At 42.5% G+C, this 15,036-nt stretch overlaps 3 protein-coding genes across 4 annotated transcripts in view; 1 reads left to right on the top strand and 2 right to left on the bottom strand.

Moving 5' to 3' along the window:
• Window positions 1-536: 536 nt before the first annotated feature.
• Window positions 537-3,043, bottom strand: LOC115054657 (ATP-sensitive inward rectifier potassium channel 1-like). Its single transcript, XM_029519960.1, has 2 exons — window positions 3,027-3,043; window positions 537-1,674 (listed from the first exon to the last, which is right to left on the bottom strand). The coding sequence occupies exons 1-2, from the start codon at window positions 3,041-3,043 to the stop codon at window positions 537-539; spliced, it is 1,155 nt and encodes a 384-aa protein (XP_029375820.1).
• A 2,119-nt stretch (window positions 3,044-5,162) lies between these two features.
• foxred1 (FAD-dependent oxidoreductase domain containing 1) lies at window positions 5,163-11,119 on the bottom strand. Its single transcript, XM_029519139.1, has 11 exons — window positions 10,835-11,119; window positions 10,268-10,488; window positions 10,086-10,196; window positions 9,531-9,649; window positions 9,227-9,321; window positions 8,718-8,819; window positions 8,153-8,229; window positions 7,458-7,618; window positions 6,729-6,858; window positions 6,531-6,635; window positions 5,163-6,391 (listed from the first exon to the last, which is right to left on the bottom strand). Exons 1-11 carry the CDS (start codon window positions 10,977-10,979, stop codon window positions 6,137-6,139), a joined length of 1,521 nt encoding a protein of 506 aa, XP_029374999.1. The 5' UTR covers window positions 10,980-11,119; the 3' UTR covers window positions 5,163-6,136.
• Window positions 11,120-13,308: 2,189 nt separating this feature from the next.
• The window catches only part of LOC115054190 (F-BAR and double SH3 domains protein 2-like), a 28,572-nt gene continuing 26,844 nt past the window's right edge, over window positions 13,309-15,036 (top strand). The window contains exon 1 of one of the 2 annotated variants that reach the window (XM_029519269.1): window positions 13,309-13,610. In XM_029519269.1, coding sequence (XP_029375129.1) covers window positions 13,590-13,610 — 21 coding nt within the window. In that variant the 5' untranslated portion in view covers window positions 13,309-13,589. The remainder of the gene's footprint in view (window positions 13,611-15,036) is intronic. The other variant, XM_029519270.1, reaches the window with a different exon arrangement.

Raw genomic sequence — 15,036 nt, 5'->3', positions numbered from 1 at the left:
GTCATGACGTTTAGCAGCTACATTCACAGTTTCCTAATTATCAAGGCACACTGGAAGTGTCAACACGACCAAAAAACAGCATAAAGTTAGCAAATTAGTTGGAATAATGAGAAAAGTGGAAAGGCCTGTCCTCCCCCGGCTTTCATGGCACACAGTTTTTCATTATAACAGGCTCAGGCCCTAATCTGCTCCAGTGCCATCCAGTATTTTACCGCTTTCATTTTCTACGCGTCAAAACTTCAATCCCTCTTCCTCCGGCTTCCACACATTACCTCCACAAAGTCACAAGTCCCAAAGACGCCTTGATTGAAATGAGCAGCTTAGCTCTCGCTCATGTCTTAATTTTATCCAGTTTAACAACTTTGATTTTCTTTTTTTTCTTTTTTTGTTGCTGCTCAAGGCAACACAGGTGACAGCTATTCAGATGTTTCCTGGAAGACGCAGCGTGTTTCCAAAGGAAATAACAAACAGGTTTCTTTTCACACTTGGTGGCCCACATCCCGATTCGTTTTCTGCTCTACTTTCATCTGACTCTTTCACATTTTAGTGATATCCACAAAGTCGTGAATGTCGATGACCTGGAAGCCCAGATTGTCGATCCCAGTCTTCTGCTGGTTGTGGCCGTTGTGGTTCCTCTGGTCCGTGTCGGTCTGGAAGCAGTGGACGCAGTGTGGCGTGGTGACCCGGACGCTTTTTGAGAAGTTTGAGAAATCCACGCAGTACTTTCCCGTCTTGGTGCGGGAGACGATGGGCAGGAAACTGTATCCCCACTGAATCTCCTGTGGGATGTAGGAAGTCCGGACTTGACAGGAGGAACTGGTGGACTCGGCCATCCCGTCCAAAAAGACCACCAACTCAAAGTCCTGCTGTGGGAGCGTGTCGGCCGACAGCTCATAGAAAGGGCTCGATCTGTCGATCACGTGGTACAGGGTCAGAGGGCAAACAAAAAACAGGTTGTCCTTTCCGGCATCAACCATAAAGTCCACGTCCACCTGGTCGAGAATGATGGTTTCTCCATCCGCCGTGGTCGTTGTCCGCAGCAGCTTTCCGTAGATACTGCTGCCGATCAGCAAAGTCTTTCGGAGGTTGGCGACTCTGATCAGGAGACACAAACTGCCTTTCTTCAAGCAGATGACCGCCGTCCTGCTGAAGGTCACGGTCTTGGCCCTTTTTTTGGGTAAAGAGATCTTGGCCAAGATGACGCCACACATGAAGCAGTTGATGAAGACTCCGATCAGAGACTGGATGATGATCAGGGCCACCGTGCCTGCACAGTGTCCTGTCAGCGCCCGGCCACCGTACCCGATGGTGGTTTGGGTCTCTAAGGAGTAGAGGAAGGCGGTGGTGAGGCCGTTCACGTTGTCTACGCACTGGATGTGTCCGTCTGTGCGGTTCTGTCCACTCAGGTCCCCGTTGCTCTTTGCGATCCAATACCACAGCAGGCTGAAAATGAACCAGCTGCCCGTGAACGAGGCCACGAACAGGAGGAGGACGAAGCGCCAGCGGAACTCTACGAAGGTGGTCCAGAAGTCCACCAGGTACGCCAAGTGGTCGCTGCAATCGATGTTGGCGAACTCGATGTTGCAGCGCCCGTCTTTGGTGACCAGGCGGGTTTTACAACCGCGATGTCCAGCTGGTTTCATGTGACCCCGGAGCAGCTGGAACATCCTGGAGCTGCAGAGGACAAACACAAGCTCCACGTGAAACTTTAAATTAATTCCCGATATCACAAATTCACCCCAGAGGGCTTGACAATCTGAGCAGCAAACAGAAAGTTTTGGTTCAGAAAGGGGGAATAAAAAGCGAGCAGCTTACTGAGCCTTAAAAAAATATAATTACTGAGGTCAGTTCAATTTAACGAGAAGTTAGTTTGCACTTTGGTGACGAGGTCTGTGTCCAAGTCTAATAAGTTTTCACTCTTTTTAAGTTGATACTTTCAGGACTTCTTTATTTAATCGCTTTACATTTTCCAAAATAAAAGTCCTTATATATTGAAAAGCTGGCCTTCCTGGGGAATAAACCTGATCGTTATTCTGATTCTGGTTTATGCTACAAAAAACTGATTCAACCCAGAAGAACTGTCTCAATTATTTTCCAAAAACAAAAGCACTCCAAGCTTCAAATGTTCCTTCATTAACACGAGCCTGGGCACTTTCGTTTATTTTGAGCGAGTTCCACATTCTTTCACCATCTTTAAGTTTATTACACCTAAATGGGCCTGAGGCCCGATGCTGCAGAAAGCCCAGAGACGATATAGTTATAGTTTTAAAATTGGAAAAAATAGAAAATATCACCGCAGTCGTCCTTTCACCTGATAGCAGCGTAAATTCCAATCCCAGAGGAGAATATTAGACTTGACACACCATCGAATGAGCGGCCAGACGGTATGTTCAGGTTGAATATTGGATACTGTGCCTTCAATAACGTCCATTTCACAGATGAGAATACACGCTGTCTGAATCGGTCAGAGCAGCAGATAGACAAACATTTAACTTTCCACAGCCATCATTTATATTATAGTTTGTTCATTTCGTACAATAAGAACAATGAGGGCAGACCAATGCAGGATGATATTTGAGACACATTATTGTACCTGTGTGTATTGTGCGGTTCGTACCACGTGGGCCACTCGTGTTACATAACAGCTGCTCATTAGACTCCGAATAAAGATTCAAGAAACTTCCTTGTTTTCGCCGTAAAATCCTTTTAAAATGGAGCTCAACACGTAAAAAGAATCTTATTGATGATTTTATGTCTCTGTCAACTATTTTAAGAGTAAAACGTTTCTGACGACACAAATTATTAGAGCGTGATGTACAAAATTAACTAAATCAAATGCTTCACCCACAACTAACCCCAACCCTGACCCTGATTCTTCCGTAGAAAGAAAACTTTTTGGAAAACATCGACAACATGCGACTCGTCTGTGCTGCTCTCAAACTGAAATGAAAGATGCCTGAAAACTTTAAAACACTCTCAAAGTCGTGTGGAAAACAGAAAAATTTCATTTAACTTATTTAACGTACCTGCTGACTGAGACCATGGACCCAGACTGCTCACTGGACTTCTCCTGGACCATCAGACTCCGTTCTTCTAGCAAGTGGCCATGGAGGCGTTGGAAAGATTTTAATCCACAGTGAAATTTCTTAATCCCAGCCACATGCCACCATGTACACTGGCTCCACACAGACACAGGAGCCAGCCGGAGATCTCCCAGTGGGCGTTAGTTATCGCTGAGTGACAGGGCGACTCCCTTCATCACTCCACTTTAAAGTCTAATAATACAACCAGGGAAGTTGTGCAGCACTGGATCTATCATGGCTGCGGCTCTCAGGCGTTTGGAAATTTCCAGTTTGAGGAGCAGAATATTCTGGAGACGCGACCAGGGGCTTTGGTGTAGCAGCCCTCGGTGCTTTTGTGAGGCAGAAGGGGGCCAACGTGGCCGGTTGAAGCACCCATGCTGTTTTTGTTTTCAACCCTGAGAACATTTGGGATTTGCGTCGGGCCTCACAAAGAAAACCCTCAATTGCATTTCCCCTTGGCCCCCACCCCCCCCCCTTCGTCTGAACCTGCGAGGCTGCCTCACATTTGCATTAAAAAGAAGAGCTGCGGGGACAAAGTATCTTTGCCCTAACTGGATGGCTGCACGACCATTTTCACTTCTACGGTACGAGCGGCATCTCGACCTGATAAGAAGCCTCCAGGCGATGGATGCAGATGCCATCGGTTGCATGTAAATGATGGAAAGATGGGATGAATCAAGATGCAGACAGCGTTGCTTCTGCTTTGTTGATCCAACTGCAGACACTCTGCAAGAGTCTGAGAGGCCTCCACTGGAACTTAAGCAGAAGTCCGTCAGGAAATATACAAAAGTTTAGAGCAAGATGAAGAGCTTAATATTAGTTAAGGCAAAGTTAAACGCTCAATGAATTCATTCAACATTCATTATATGAATGCGACACACCAAACCTTTTATTGTGAACCCCGATGAGTCCTTTTCTCCTCTTCATTAAAATCCATCTGACCAGATCAATGCTAAAAAGCTAATTCTGCATTCTGAGCTGGAAGGTACGCAACACTTCTCACTTTCTGCCTTTGCTTTAGTGCTTTTGTTGAGTTTATTCATGAAAAGAATCAGAATCTGTAAAGAATCTGAACTCAGAAACTCAGATGTTTTCTATACGACTGAGAAATCCTCGTTTCAGCTTTTATGGTGCAGGTAGTTCTAATTTTGTTGTCAGAGCTGTTTACCTCAAACAAATGAGGACATATTATTTTTTAATGTCTCTGTAATGGAAAGACGAGGGGCTTTTTTGCTGCACACTCCTCTGTTCATTTGAGCCAAAGTGTTGGTGTGGTTAAGTCACTTTCAGTCAGACACGTTGGGTCTGCAGTGGCGTGTTGCGTATTGCAGCAGGAAGTTAGGTTGGAGGGGACATTGTGGAGAAGGCTGGTGTCAGTTTGTGACCTGGGGAGGGAAGCGGGGGTTCAGAAACTGAGTTTGTCATTCAGGTATAGCCACACAAACGGTTTGTAATCGGGGGTGAAGTCCCAAATGAGCATTGTGTGGCAAAAAATGCGAATCACATTGAGTCACATACTGTAGTTCCATATATGTTGTAGTGAATTATTTCTATTTCATTTATTTGTACTTCACTACATTTATCTGACAGCTAATTTAGCCGGCTGCCGAGCATACTGCCATATTATTATTTTTATTAGAATTATTAAGGTGTCAGTCTGGAATTTGGTGATTTTAATAGTTATTTTCTGGAACTTCCTGTTTTGCAGTTATTAATATTTGTCTAACAGCCTCATTCGACTCGCCTGAAACAAACGGTGAAATACGGGGTCTGTTCTTCAGTTCCTGGAGACCATCTCTGACTTCCAGATCATTTCACCTTTCTGCAGATCAACTCAAAAATCTCCACAGTTTTGGCTCCATCTGGTGCTCAGTGTTCATGCAGCACCTTAACCCCTGAGGTAACTGGAAAAATATACGTTTCCCCGTAGATTTCGATTTCTGCTTTCAATTGACAACAAATAATAAATAAAAACTTTTTTTTTTTTTTTCAATTAGTTCTATCAAAAACTTTGTTATACTGTATTGGATTAGTCATTTTATGAAACAAAAACTAAACCCACACAACAGACATATTCAGAGTACTTTATTTTTCATAATTAGTTACTGTGCACATTTACAATTAACTGAATATGAGCTGAACAGCTGAGAAAACAAGTAAAGACACAATGGACACCAGATGGACTCCAGTAATTTCTAGATGCTGATTCTTCAGTAAATCAGAAAAAGGTATGAATGATAATGCAGTTAAAAAAAAAAAAAAAAAAAAAATCCCAGAATGACCTTTTAAATCAAAACAAAATCAACAACAAACACACTCACACACGTTTGGTACAAAACTGACATCAATGACAGTTTTAATGTTTTCATTGGTAATAAAAAAGTAAGCAAACCGAACTCAGACCATGTATCATCATTTAAATCTACCCTGAAAAGAACAACAGGAAACAGGAAGTCTCCACTGATCATCAACATATTAACTTTGAAAAGCTGATGCCACTCCGAATGTCGTCCTGAATACAAAACTGAAGGAGAACAGAGGGAGGAATTATTTAATAGAATTTCCATCCAGTTGAAATCAGATGTGACTCCCTAATAATCTGAAAGGCTAAAGGTGAAAGCCTGAGTCTGGAAACGTGACATCAGACGGCGTAATTGTTTTCTTTGAGCTTGAGTTTGCTTAAAAACGGACTTGATGCTCCTCCAAATGAAACTTTTTTCTAACTTTTTCTCATTTGACTGAGCCAACAGTCGGCACCTTAAAAATTACTGCTGCCAAATAAAACCATCTTCTGACTCAGTTAGAGTCAAGAAATGACTGAGGGGACACAGAAGGTCAACATCACCTGAATGCACCTCTAAAGTTAGAAGAGGCTTTAATGGACTCACAGGGGAGGAACAGGAAGTGAGCGGCGACCTCCTGTGCTGACCCATCGATCCACTGCAGAGTCCTCCTGCGTGGACTTAAAGCTGTGTGACATTGTCTCATCACTTTGGTTTGGACACTAATGTGTGTTTGCTGTCGAAACTGATGCGACGCGTTCTCCATCAGCTCTACACGATGTTCCTCTCCATCATGGGCTCCTGGGCCAGAATCCGCCCGAAGCCGAGTCTGCTCAGGTCCAGCGTTTTAAAGTTCCCGTCCAGGATCAGTTCGGCCACGGCGCGGCCCACGGCGGGGGAGTGCTGCAGGCCGTGGCCGCTGAAGCCGGTGGCGAAGTACATGTTGTTGATCAGAGGGTGCATGCCGATGATGCCGTTCTGGTCGAAGGTGTTGTAGTCGTAGAAACCCGCCCACGCGCTGGTCACCTGAGGGGTCGACAGCACGATGAGGTCATATCACACCGGTCTGTTCTGCTCTTTTTAACCAACACAAACATTTATCCAAGGGAATCTTTTTGGAGTTCATTTGTATCTTGTTTCTGTATCTACATTTTCAAACCCTCACCTTCAGTTTCTCAAAAGCAGGAACACGATGAGCCATACTGGGCCAAATCTTCTCCTCAAAAAACTGGTGGTCCACCTCCAGATTGCTGACATCTGGCTCCTCCGCCTGAAAAGAGACAGAAGGCGAAGAAATAATTGGGTCATCCATCAAACCGTAGAAAAGGTCAGGCAGTGGAACAATGTCAGAGATACAGCAAACCTCCTCTGGCGACGCCCCGGCGATGTAGTTCCCTCCTAAGCCCTCTCTTCTGAAATAAACTCCAGAGTAATCGATCAAGAAGGGAGTGTCTAGACCGGGACCGTCAGGACAGTGGACCACATAGATAAACCTGAGGAGGAGTCGAAGAGCCTTCTTACAGAATGTTTACTTAGAAAATCCTGTTAAACTGGAAACTCCTTCCTGCCCTTGAAGCAGCTGATCAGGTGTTTTTTCTTTCCAACGTTTTGGCAGGAAAACAGTTTAAGTGGGGGGTCAGGGGGGTTTTCTCATCTTCTACAGCAACACTTGGATCATCCTGAGAGCTCCTGCAGGCAGCGTGGGGAAGGATTTAGTGAAGGTTCTGAGTTTGGCTGGCGCAAAATACGATATAACAGACTTAGAAAGTTAGAAGACTTTTCCACCACACTCCTGTATTTTTTTATACATACATCAGGATGTCTTCAGAGGTCGGGGCGTTATTCAGAGCAAAACTCTTTCTCCGTCTTATTGATAGAAAAAAGGCAGAAACTGGTGGAGATTAACGCCCTCAAATGCAGCCGGACGGTCAGCACAATGAAGTTAGACAGTTTTCCAATTTACTGCAGAACAGAGTCCAGATAAAACTGCCAGAATACTAAAGACCGCAGCGTACCAAAGAGAAGTGGCCATTTTCACAGCGCCGGGCTTGTTGTTTAGGAGGGAAATGAGCCCATTAAGTCGATGACCCACCTTTTCCGAGGCTCAACAGGCAGAGCGATTCCAGCGAGGGAGTCTTTAGGGCCGGAGCCAATTCCCAGCATCCCTGCCACTTTCCCAGAAAAGGCTCCTGCTGCATTCACCACAATGGCGCATTCGACGGGCTGGTACTCCAGACTGTTGGGCATCTGCACCTGCTCAGCACCAGCAAACATCCCATCATGTCAGAAACTAAGCTGCTCCCAAATCACTGAAGCACCGTTAATCACATTAACCCAACGGATAAAAGTCAGAGAGAGAGGTCGTGATTTTAGCTGTTTAAATAAACTAAAGAGATAACTGAGAAAGCTTTTTACAGTCTTAGTTGATTTAGTATTATAGATTACATCCACTTTGGACAAAAAAAACAAACATCTGAAATCAGCAATTCTGATTATCAAATAACATGTATCATGTATAACATGAGGTCGGCCCGTCTCTCTAACTGTTTTCATTATTTAATCTGGTATTCTTTCCACTGAGAATTTTTTAGACCTGCCAAATAAACAAGTGGGTGACTGAATGGTATTTCTGAGGCCAGTTGGTGTCACATGCTTCATATCATTACATTCTGCTTTTAAATTTGGGAAAATGAATGTGTTGCTTCGGTGACCCGGTTATTTGTTAAACAGGAGGAAATTGTCCTGACATGTTGGTGCTCACATAACATAAAAAAAGAAGACACTCACTCTGACAGACTTTATTCTCCTAAAGTCCACGTGGTCTCCGGCCAAATTAGTCATCACATTGACTGTGTATTTAAAGTCTGTCGAGAAAGAAAAAAAAAAACATCAGCCGGTCAATAATCGTCAGTGTTCACGTAGGCAGAAAAGAAAACACCACAGTGGTGTACATATAGTCTGTGTTGGACAGTAATTCTAAATAAAAAGTTTGTTAGTTTAGATACAGGAGTGTAAACAAGAATTACGTTGGAAAAACTTCCTAATGTTCACTGTCAGCCTTTGTCAACACATTCACCTCCACTGATGAAGTGATTTCATCTCTTTGTACCTCTTTGTGTTGTTGTTGTTGTTGTTGTTGTTGTACCACTTTAATGATTTCATGCAAACCTAATTCCATTTGAATGTTACAGTTTATTTTAATCTTGTGTTTTCCACCGTGGTTCAGATCTGACAGCTCTGTGCTTTTAAAAAAGAAGGCACATTTAAAGCCACTTAATGGTCCACCAGAAAGTTTGCAGTAGTTAAATAAAATACAAACGTCAGTCGAGCTGTCGAAATAACTTTGACACACCTGTAACTTCTCCACAGCACTGGATGACTCCCATCGACATGGCCTTTCTTCTGAAGGCGTTCAGCAGAGTCCAGGGGTCAAACCAGCCCTCGTTCTCCAGCCCTGAGGGGCGGGGGGGCAGGACAACTGGAAATGACTGACGGAGGCAAACAAGTTCTGGTACAGACTGTCAATCAAAGGCCGGCCCCTCCCCTTATGCACACCCTGCTTCACGGTGCATCATCCTGTTGGATAACCAACACCTGAGGTAATAAATCAAAGCACAAGTCTTGTGCCGACCATCTTTACATAAATTAATGGTTTAGCTCTGGTTTCAACGGTAACATGAAGACGACGGACTGCAGACCAGTCAGCTGGGAATAAGGAACCAGCCCTCCTAAAGTCTTTCTGACCTTATGTGGCAAATTTTTTTTATTTTTTATAGAACTATGATGCTGCAGTTGAGTTCTCCAGCATCGTGTCAAACTCTCAGACCTCCAATAAGACGGAGGCGTTCTGTCAGCACTCACCATACGAAGCCAACGCCACGTCGTCTGTGTTTATCCACGGAAATCTGTCCTTCAGTTGTGCCGGGGACAGAAGTGACACTTTGGCTCCGGCTTGTCTGGAATCACACAATAAGATCAGATTTAACTGTTAAGATGAAGTATTTTTCATTGTTTTCCCGTTTGCACTTCAGTCAGGGGTAATTGGTTTCTGTCACATTTTATGATTTGTATGTTTTCTTCTCTGATTTGTGATCCATCAGTCCCTGTTATTGCTGCTCTGTGTGTAAATGTCCTCATTCTATAATCATGGATTGATTGTTTTCACCTCTGGGTGCTGTAGTTCTCCTCCATGATGTGAGCCACCTTCTCACTGGCCAGGAACAGGTATCCTGATTGGTTGAACTGCAGGTCCACCGGCTCCTCATTCAGCACGTCCAGGTGTTCCTGAGAGGGGACGGAGGAGGGACAGGTCAGCTTCAGCAAACACACAAATCCTGAACCAGGTTGAATATTTGTGCTGCTTTTACACAAATGAAGTCCATTCGAATTTAAAATGCCAATTTTCTGTAGATATGTTGGTGAAATATTTGTTTGATAGATTTATTCGTTTATTTACTACCTACCTCATCTAGCCTGATCTAGTTTTTCTAGTTTGTGCTGCTGTAATATGCAAATTTCCTTATTTTAATTTAAAGTCACTTCTGCCTGCAAAGTTTTAGTTTCTTTGCACAATAAGGATTTAGAGTTTCTTCGTCATTCTTCAGATTCTAAAGTATCTTCAGTAGCATGCTGATGGTTTTAAGCAAATGTTGGTTAATGATGTGAAGAGCTGTCATTCATTCATTCCAACAAACACCAGAGACTTCGGTCTTTGACCCACATTGATGTTTCTCATGAAGTCTGCAGACGCCAGCGAGAGGTGGATGTTCTCGGGGAGGGAGAATTGCTGCCGGATGCCCCCCGCAGAGAGCACCGTGGAGGCCTGGGAATACTGCAGGAGGGAGAAGGATCAGGTTTTTATCTCTGAGCTGAAGTCAGCACCAAGGGAGGCGGTTCTCTCACCATGGGGTCCTTCTCCACCACCACCACCTTCAGCCCTCCTGGGATACGCTCCTTCTGCTTCAGCCAGTAGGCCACAGACCAGCCCATCACACCGCCGCCCACCACCACGATGTCGGCCCTCTCCGGAGGAAGGTTGGGGTTCAGCTCCAAGGGGGACCAGCTGCTCCCCGGCAGGGCGTCCCGGGCCTTCTTCCTCATGGCTGACAGCTGGGCCTCCAGATCTGCTCCAGAACAACACAACACTCAGCATTCACATTTTACAGCTTTTCTGTCTTTTATAGGAAATCTTCAGCCACCATCTGTAGAAATTCACATTATTTGGTCATATATATATATAATATATATATATATAGAAAAAGGTCATCTTCACAGTAATTGGTACTTGGACTTTTTTTTTAAAGGAATATTTACCAGCTGAATGAGAATGAGTCTAATTTTACATCTCACTGTTTCAGAAGTCAAATAAAACAATTCACTCCCGGTTTGGTGATTTCTGAACACAATCCGGCTCCGACTTCCGCGTTCTTCCATTTGAACTAACAAAACATTCATCGGACATGAAATCACCTTTGAAGAAGTCATTTCGGAGAGATCCGCCGGTGCTCAGGCTCCGACACCACGTTTCGTGTCCGGGAATCGGCGCCTGTCTGCGGGATCGGATCAGACCTTCAGCCGCCCGCAGCGACGCACGCAGCCGCCGCCACGTTGACATCTCTGCGGGAGAACCGGTCGACTTAGGCGGCTACGAGGAGCAGGAGCGGCCGGAGGAGAGGCTCATGTCCCCGGTTAGTCCCGGACGGTGACGGACCAACGAGTCCACAGAGACGGAGAGGTCAACACAAGAGAAAATTAAAAAAAAAAAGCAACAACAAACAAAACAGGAAGAAAGTGACACTACCACACCGGAAGAAGAGGGGCGCTCTTCAAAATAAAAGCTGGGACAAGCTGCCTGATAGAATAATTGCTTTTACATTTGATTTATTTTTTCCATGTTTCTAAGAACAACAAGTTTTATTTATAGAACGACTTACAAGAGGTAAGTATTAAAAACAATAAAACCAAACAGATCAAATGAATCAAAGCCTACAGAGAGGAAGAAAAGATCATTAATCCGTAAAAGAAAACTTCAAGAAACATTAAAGCTCTTATTGTTTGTTCCCAATAAATGCAAGACATGAAGTCTTTTAATAAAATAACAGAGAAAATCAATAGAAATCAATTCAGGACTTTATCAATAAAAGCCAATTTACTCCATACATATTTGTTTTTGTTTTAGATGAATCAGAGTCGTGATGCTGATCAAAATCAGGATGTCATTTCCTTTATTTTTTTCAGAATTGCTGAAGGAGCCAAAGTCATTCTTCTGCAAACTAAACTAATTAAAAACAGAATCATCATGTGACCACATCGGACCAATCAGAGCAGCATTTACTTGGACAACAGAATCAGAACAAACTTCTTCTGACTTTGTGACTTTGTTTGATTTTTAATAACACCAAAGATCGCATAAATGTCTTTCAAATGTAAGTCTGATATGTCATTTAATTATAAAAAAAAAAAGGCAGTTGAACGGCAGAGAAGCAACAAATGTTTTCTGTTGAGCAAAAATGTGTAATATTTATTGTTTCCAGATGTGAATATTTAATGGGTGTTTTTTTCAAACAGCACTGAGCATCATTTCCTTTTCTCTCTCCTCTGAACTGTAGCATTCAAACCAGTGACATCTGCCACATTTGCATGTTTCCTCCCTCAGAAATAAAAACTAACCCAGATAAAAAAAACACAGTGCTTTAAAGCTGAGAAACCATGATTAACAGTATTGTATGTCAAAATCAGAGGTTTTATTAGGACTTGATTGAAAGATTGTGGGAAAACTGCTGTGGCCAAAAATAACAGAGCTTGCTGTGGATCACTGATAGACTGTAAAAGCCTATTTAACAGTTTCTAATCTCTGATCTGGTTTTCAGAGTAAACCAGTCCAGGATGCCAACACAATAACAGGGAAGATCGGAGGAAACTGGGCATAATCAGAGGAACACATACAATGAAATATGGGTTGGACTAGTTTCTGGAATTTGAAACAGGTTTTTTAAGGGTATTGCTGGGAAAACCAGGTCCTTGGTTAGTTGGGCTGAAAAGCAAGAGGTCGGTGTCAGCTCAGTGATGTAGTTCCTCGTTGTGTTTGCATTAGTTATTCAATGTCATAAAAATAAAACTCACAGCTGACAGTAAATGTAAAATAAGAATATAAAACAGTGATCATATTATTATATGTGAATTCAATCTGAGCAAACCCCAGCTATTTTAACGGACCAAGACAGGTTTAACAATTTCAAAAAAGGTAGATCTTAAATTAAAATTTACAATAAAGGCTTATATTTCTAACAGAGTAAATAATCATCAGTTGTGTTTTCTTGGAGCTTTAATAAGCATTACTCACATTATACACAAGATAATCACACAAATTTAAATGTATCCAAGTTTGCAAAGAGGACATGACCACCAGAGGGCTCTGCGTTAAAGATGATTAATGATGAGCTCTTCAGTCAGAAGGCAACAGTCTGTAAAAATATTATCTGAGACATAAGGCTGCTATATTATAAGACATTATTGTGAGTCTGTGGGTCAGTTTTTGTTGCAGAGCTCCTAAGAGCTTTTAAACGCTCATAAAAATATCCAGTTGGTGATTCAAATTGGTTTATTCCTTAAAAAAAAGAAAGTAAAACAGTTGTAATGGAGCACCTTCAGTCACACTCACCAGATTACAGTTATTTTACAGGTATTTTTTTAAATACACATTATATTTCTTATTTTTACTAAACCAACAATTTTCAATTAATAAAGTCTGATAAGTAGTTGAAATTGTTTGAAAAAAAAAAGCAACATACACAGTTGAAATAAAGCTAAATAAAAAAAAAACAGTTTAAAAAAAGTTTTTCAACAACCTTTATTTTGAAAAGTAATAACAACAACAACAGTAACAGCAACACCGGAAGTAATACTTGTGTCGTGTTGTTTTGGCTTTTATTTTTGCAGGCGCTGACCGGAACCATCCGGACTTAGCTGCGCGCGGCTTGACGCTCGTGCTCTCCGCTCCCCGGGGCTACAGTCAGCGTTCCTGCCGGACTCCGTTAACTGCTCGCCGGAGTCGCCATGGCCGCTTGACCCGGGGCGGCGGCGGCGGCGGGGTGGGGAAGGAAGGAAGGAAGGAAGGAAGACTGAGAATATCCTCATTTCTTCTACACATCTTACACCAGCTTTTCTCTTTTTTGTTTTTATTTACCCCCCTACTCTCCAGATAAACTTTCCCGAAGGAACAAGGATGCAACCCCCACCGAGAAAGGTGAGCCTCGAAGCTAACGGCTCGGTTAACGGCTTTGTTGTTATTTATCCTTTTTCAGTTAATGTTCGCAACCTCAGCTCTTTTAGTGGTTTAATCTGCTCCTGCTGTTTATTTCAGTCGAAAAGTTGTTTATTTTTTTCCTATTTAAAGAAAAAGTCTCCATGTGCCGCATTTTTTTTAATGGGTTCCCTCTCGAACCTCCCTGCCAAAGTCCGTCCGAAAGAATCGGACTTTTTTAAAACCCCGCTCTCCGTTTAGGGACGGAAAAACAAAAGCACAAACAAACTAAAATGGTTTAACTTTAAATCGACTCGACAGAGGTGTTGTGTTAACTCGGCAAACAAACAATCAACCAAGTAGGGGTTAAAGTTTAATAAAGCCCCACTCCGGGTCCCCCCGGCGGTCCCGGGGAAAAAGAGCCGCACCAACCTGCAAGCTGTGACCGGAGAGATCGCAGCACCGGCGGGCAAAAAGTCAGGATTTTACACAAACGACACTCCTGTTGTGTTTTCTAACGGTTCCGATTTTGATATGGGGCTCATATTTAAATGAACATTATAAAATGAAGCCGTTTTATCACGTGTAAAGTACGTATGAAGACAGGAAATGATAAACTGACTATTTTTCGCATGTGGATTGGTGTATTTTTCCTTTTCTCGCTAACCGGTGGGAAAAGTAAAAATGCCTTGTTGTTAAATGCAGTTAAAAAAGTGTTTATAAATACAAAGAACCGAGTGAAGATAAAAACTAAAGGTGGCTTTATTTTTAAAAAGTTTCAGAGAAATGAGGGTAAGAACAAAAAAAAAATTAAAAAAAACTGTTGATGTGGGATCAAATTTCAATAACACGGTTCAACAGCACAGAAATTTGACTGTTTCTTCCCCAGGACGTTTTGAAAATACGAAAATGAAATGAAAAAATGCATGTTTTGTTGTAAGTCAAAAGTTATGTGGACTATCTGAATATGTTGGTTACTTTTAATTTAGTGTTTTGTTTTTTTTTTGTGTGTTTTTGAGGGAGGTGGGGGAATTTGAATTGACCTTAGAAAGCTTGTTTGAATAGAAATGTGGAAAAAACAGTTCTGGAAAATGTATTAAAAGTGTCTTGTGACCTTCATAAAAGTTTTTGGGACTTGACTCACATCGATCAGTGTTTCCAGCTGCAGGTATTTTCCAGCTACAGTGATTTATGATTGGCATGTAGGCGTTGTTACCTGTGTATTGGCATTTTAAAAGCTTTTTTCATCTTCATCTTTAATCTTTTTGTAGTTTTACTGTAATCAGGGTCATAAATGGAAATAAGGAACACAGGTTATTTCCTGTCAACAGCTTCCCTGTTATTACAAATGACACCAGGTCAGTGCACTTCACTTTATCTAGCAGCCAGTTAGACCCAGCAAGGCTGAATCTCACCTGGCTGAAAAAGC

Source organism: Echeneis naucrates, chromosome 14 (assembly GCF_900963305.1).
Source record: "Echeneis naucrates chromosome 14, fEcheNa1.1, whole genome shotgun sequence".
Classification (NCBI taxonomy): domain Eukaryota; kingdom Metazoa; phylum Chordata; class Actinopteri; order Carangiformes; family Echeneidae; genus Echeneis; species Echeneis naucrates.
The sequence above is the reverse complement of the archived record's forward strand: the minus strand, read 5'-3'. Positions and strand labels throughout refer to the sequence as shown.

Bases quoted from the DNA above. Each gene is read 5' to 3' on its own strand.
- foxred1 (XM_029519139.1), bottom strand. From the start codon at position 10,979: ATGTCAACGTGGCGGCGGCTGCGTGCGTCGCTGCGGGCGGCTGAAGGT. The intron at 10,489-10,834 runs GTGATTTCATGT...GTTCTGGAGCAG, and splicing joins CCGAAATGACTTCTTCAAAG to ATCTGGAGGCCCAGCTGTCA. The intron at 7,619-8,152 runs GTGAGTGTCTTC...GGTGCTGAGCAG, and splicing joins GGAGAATAAAGTCTGTCAGA to GTGCAGATGCCCAACAGTCT.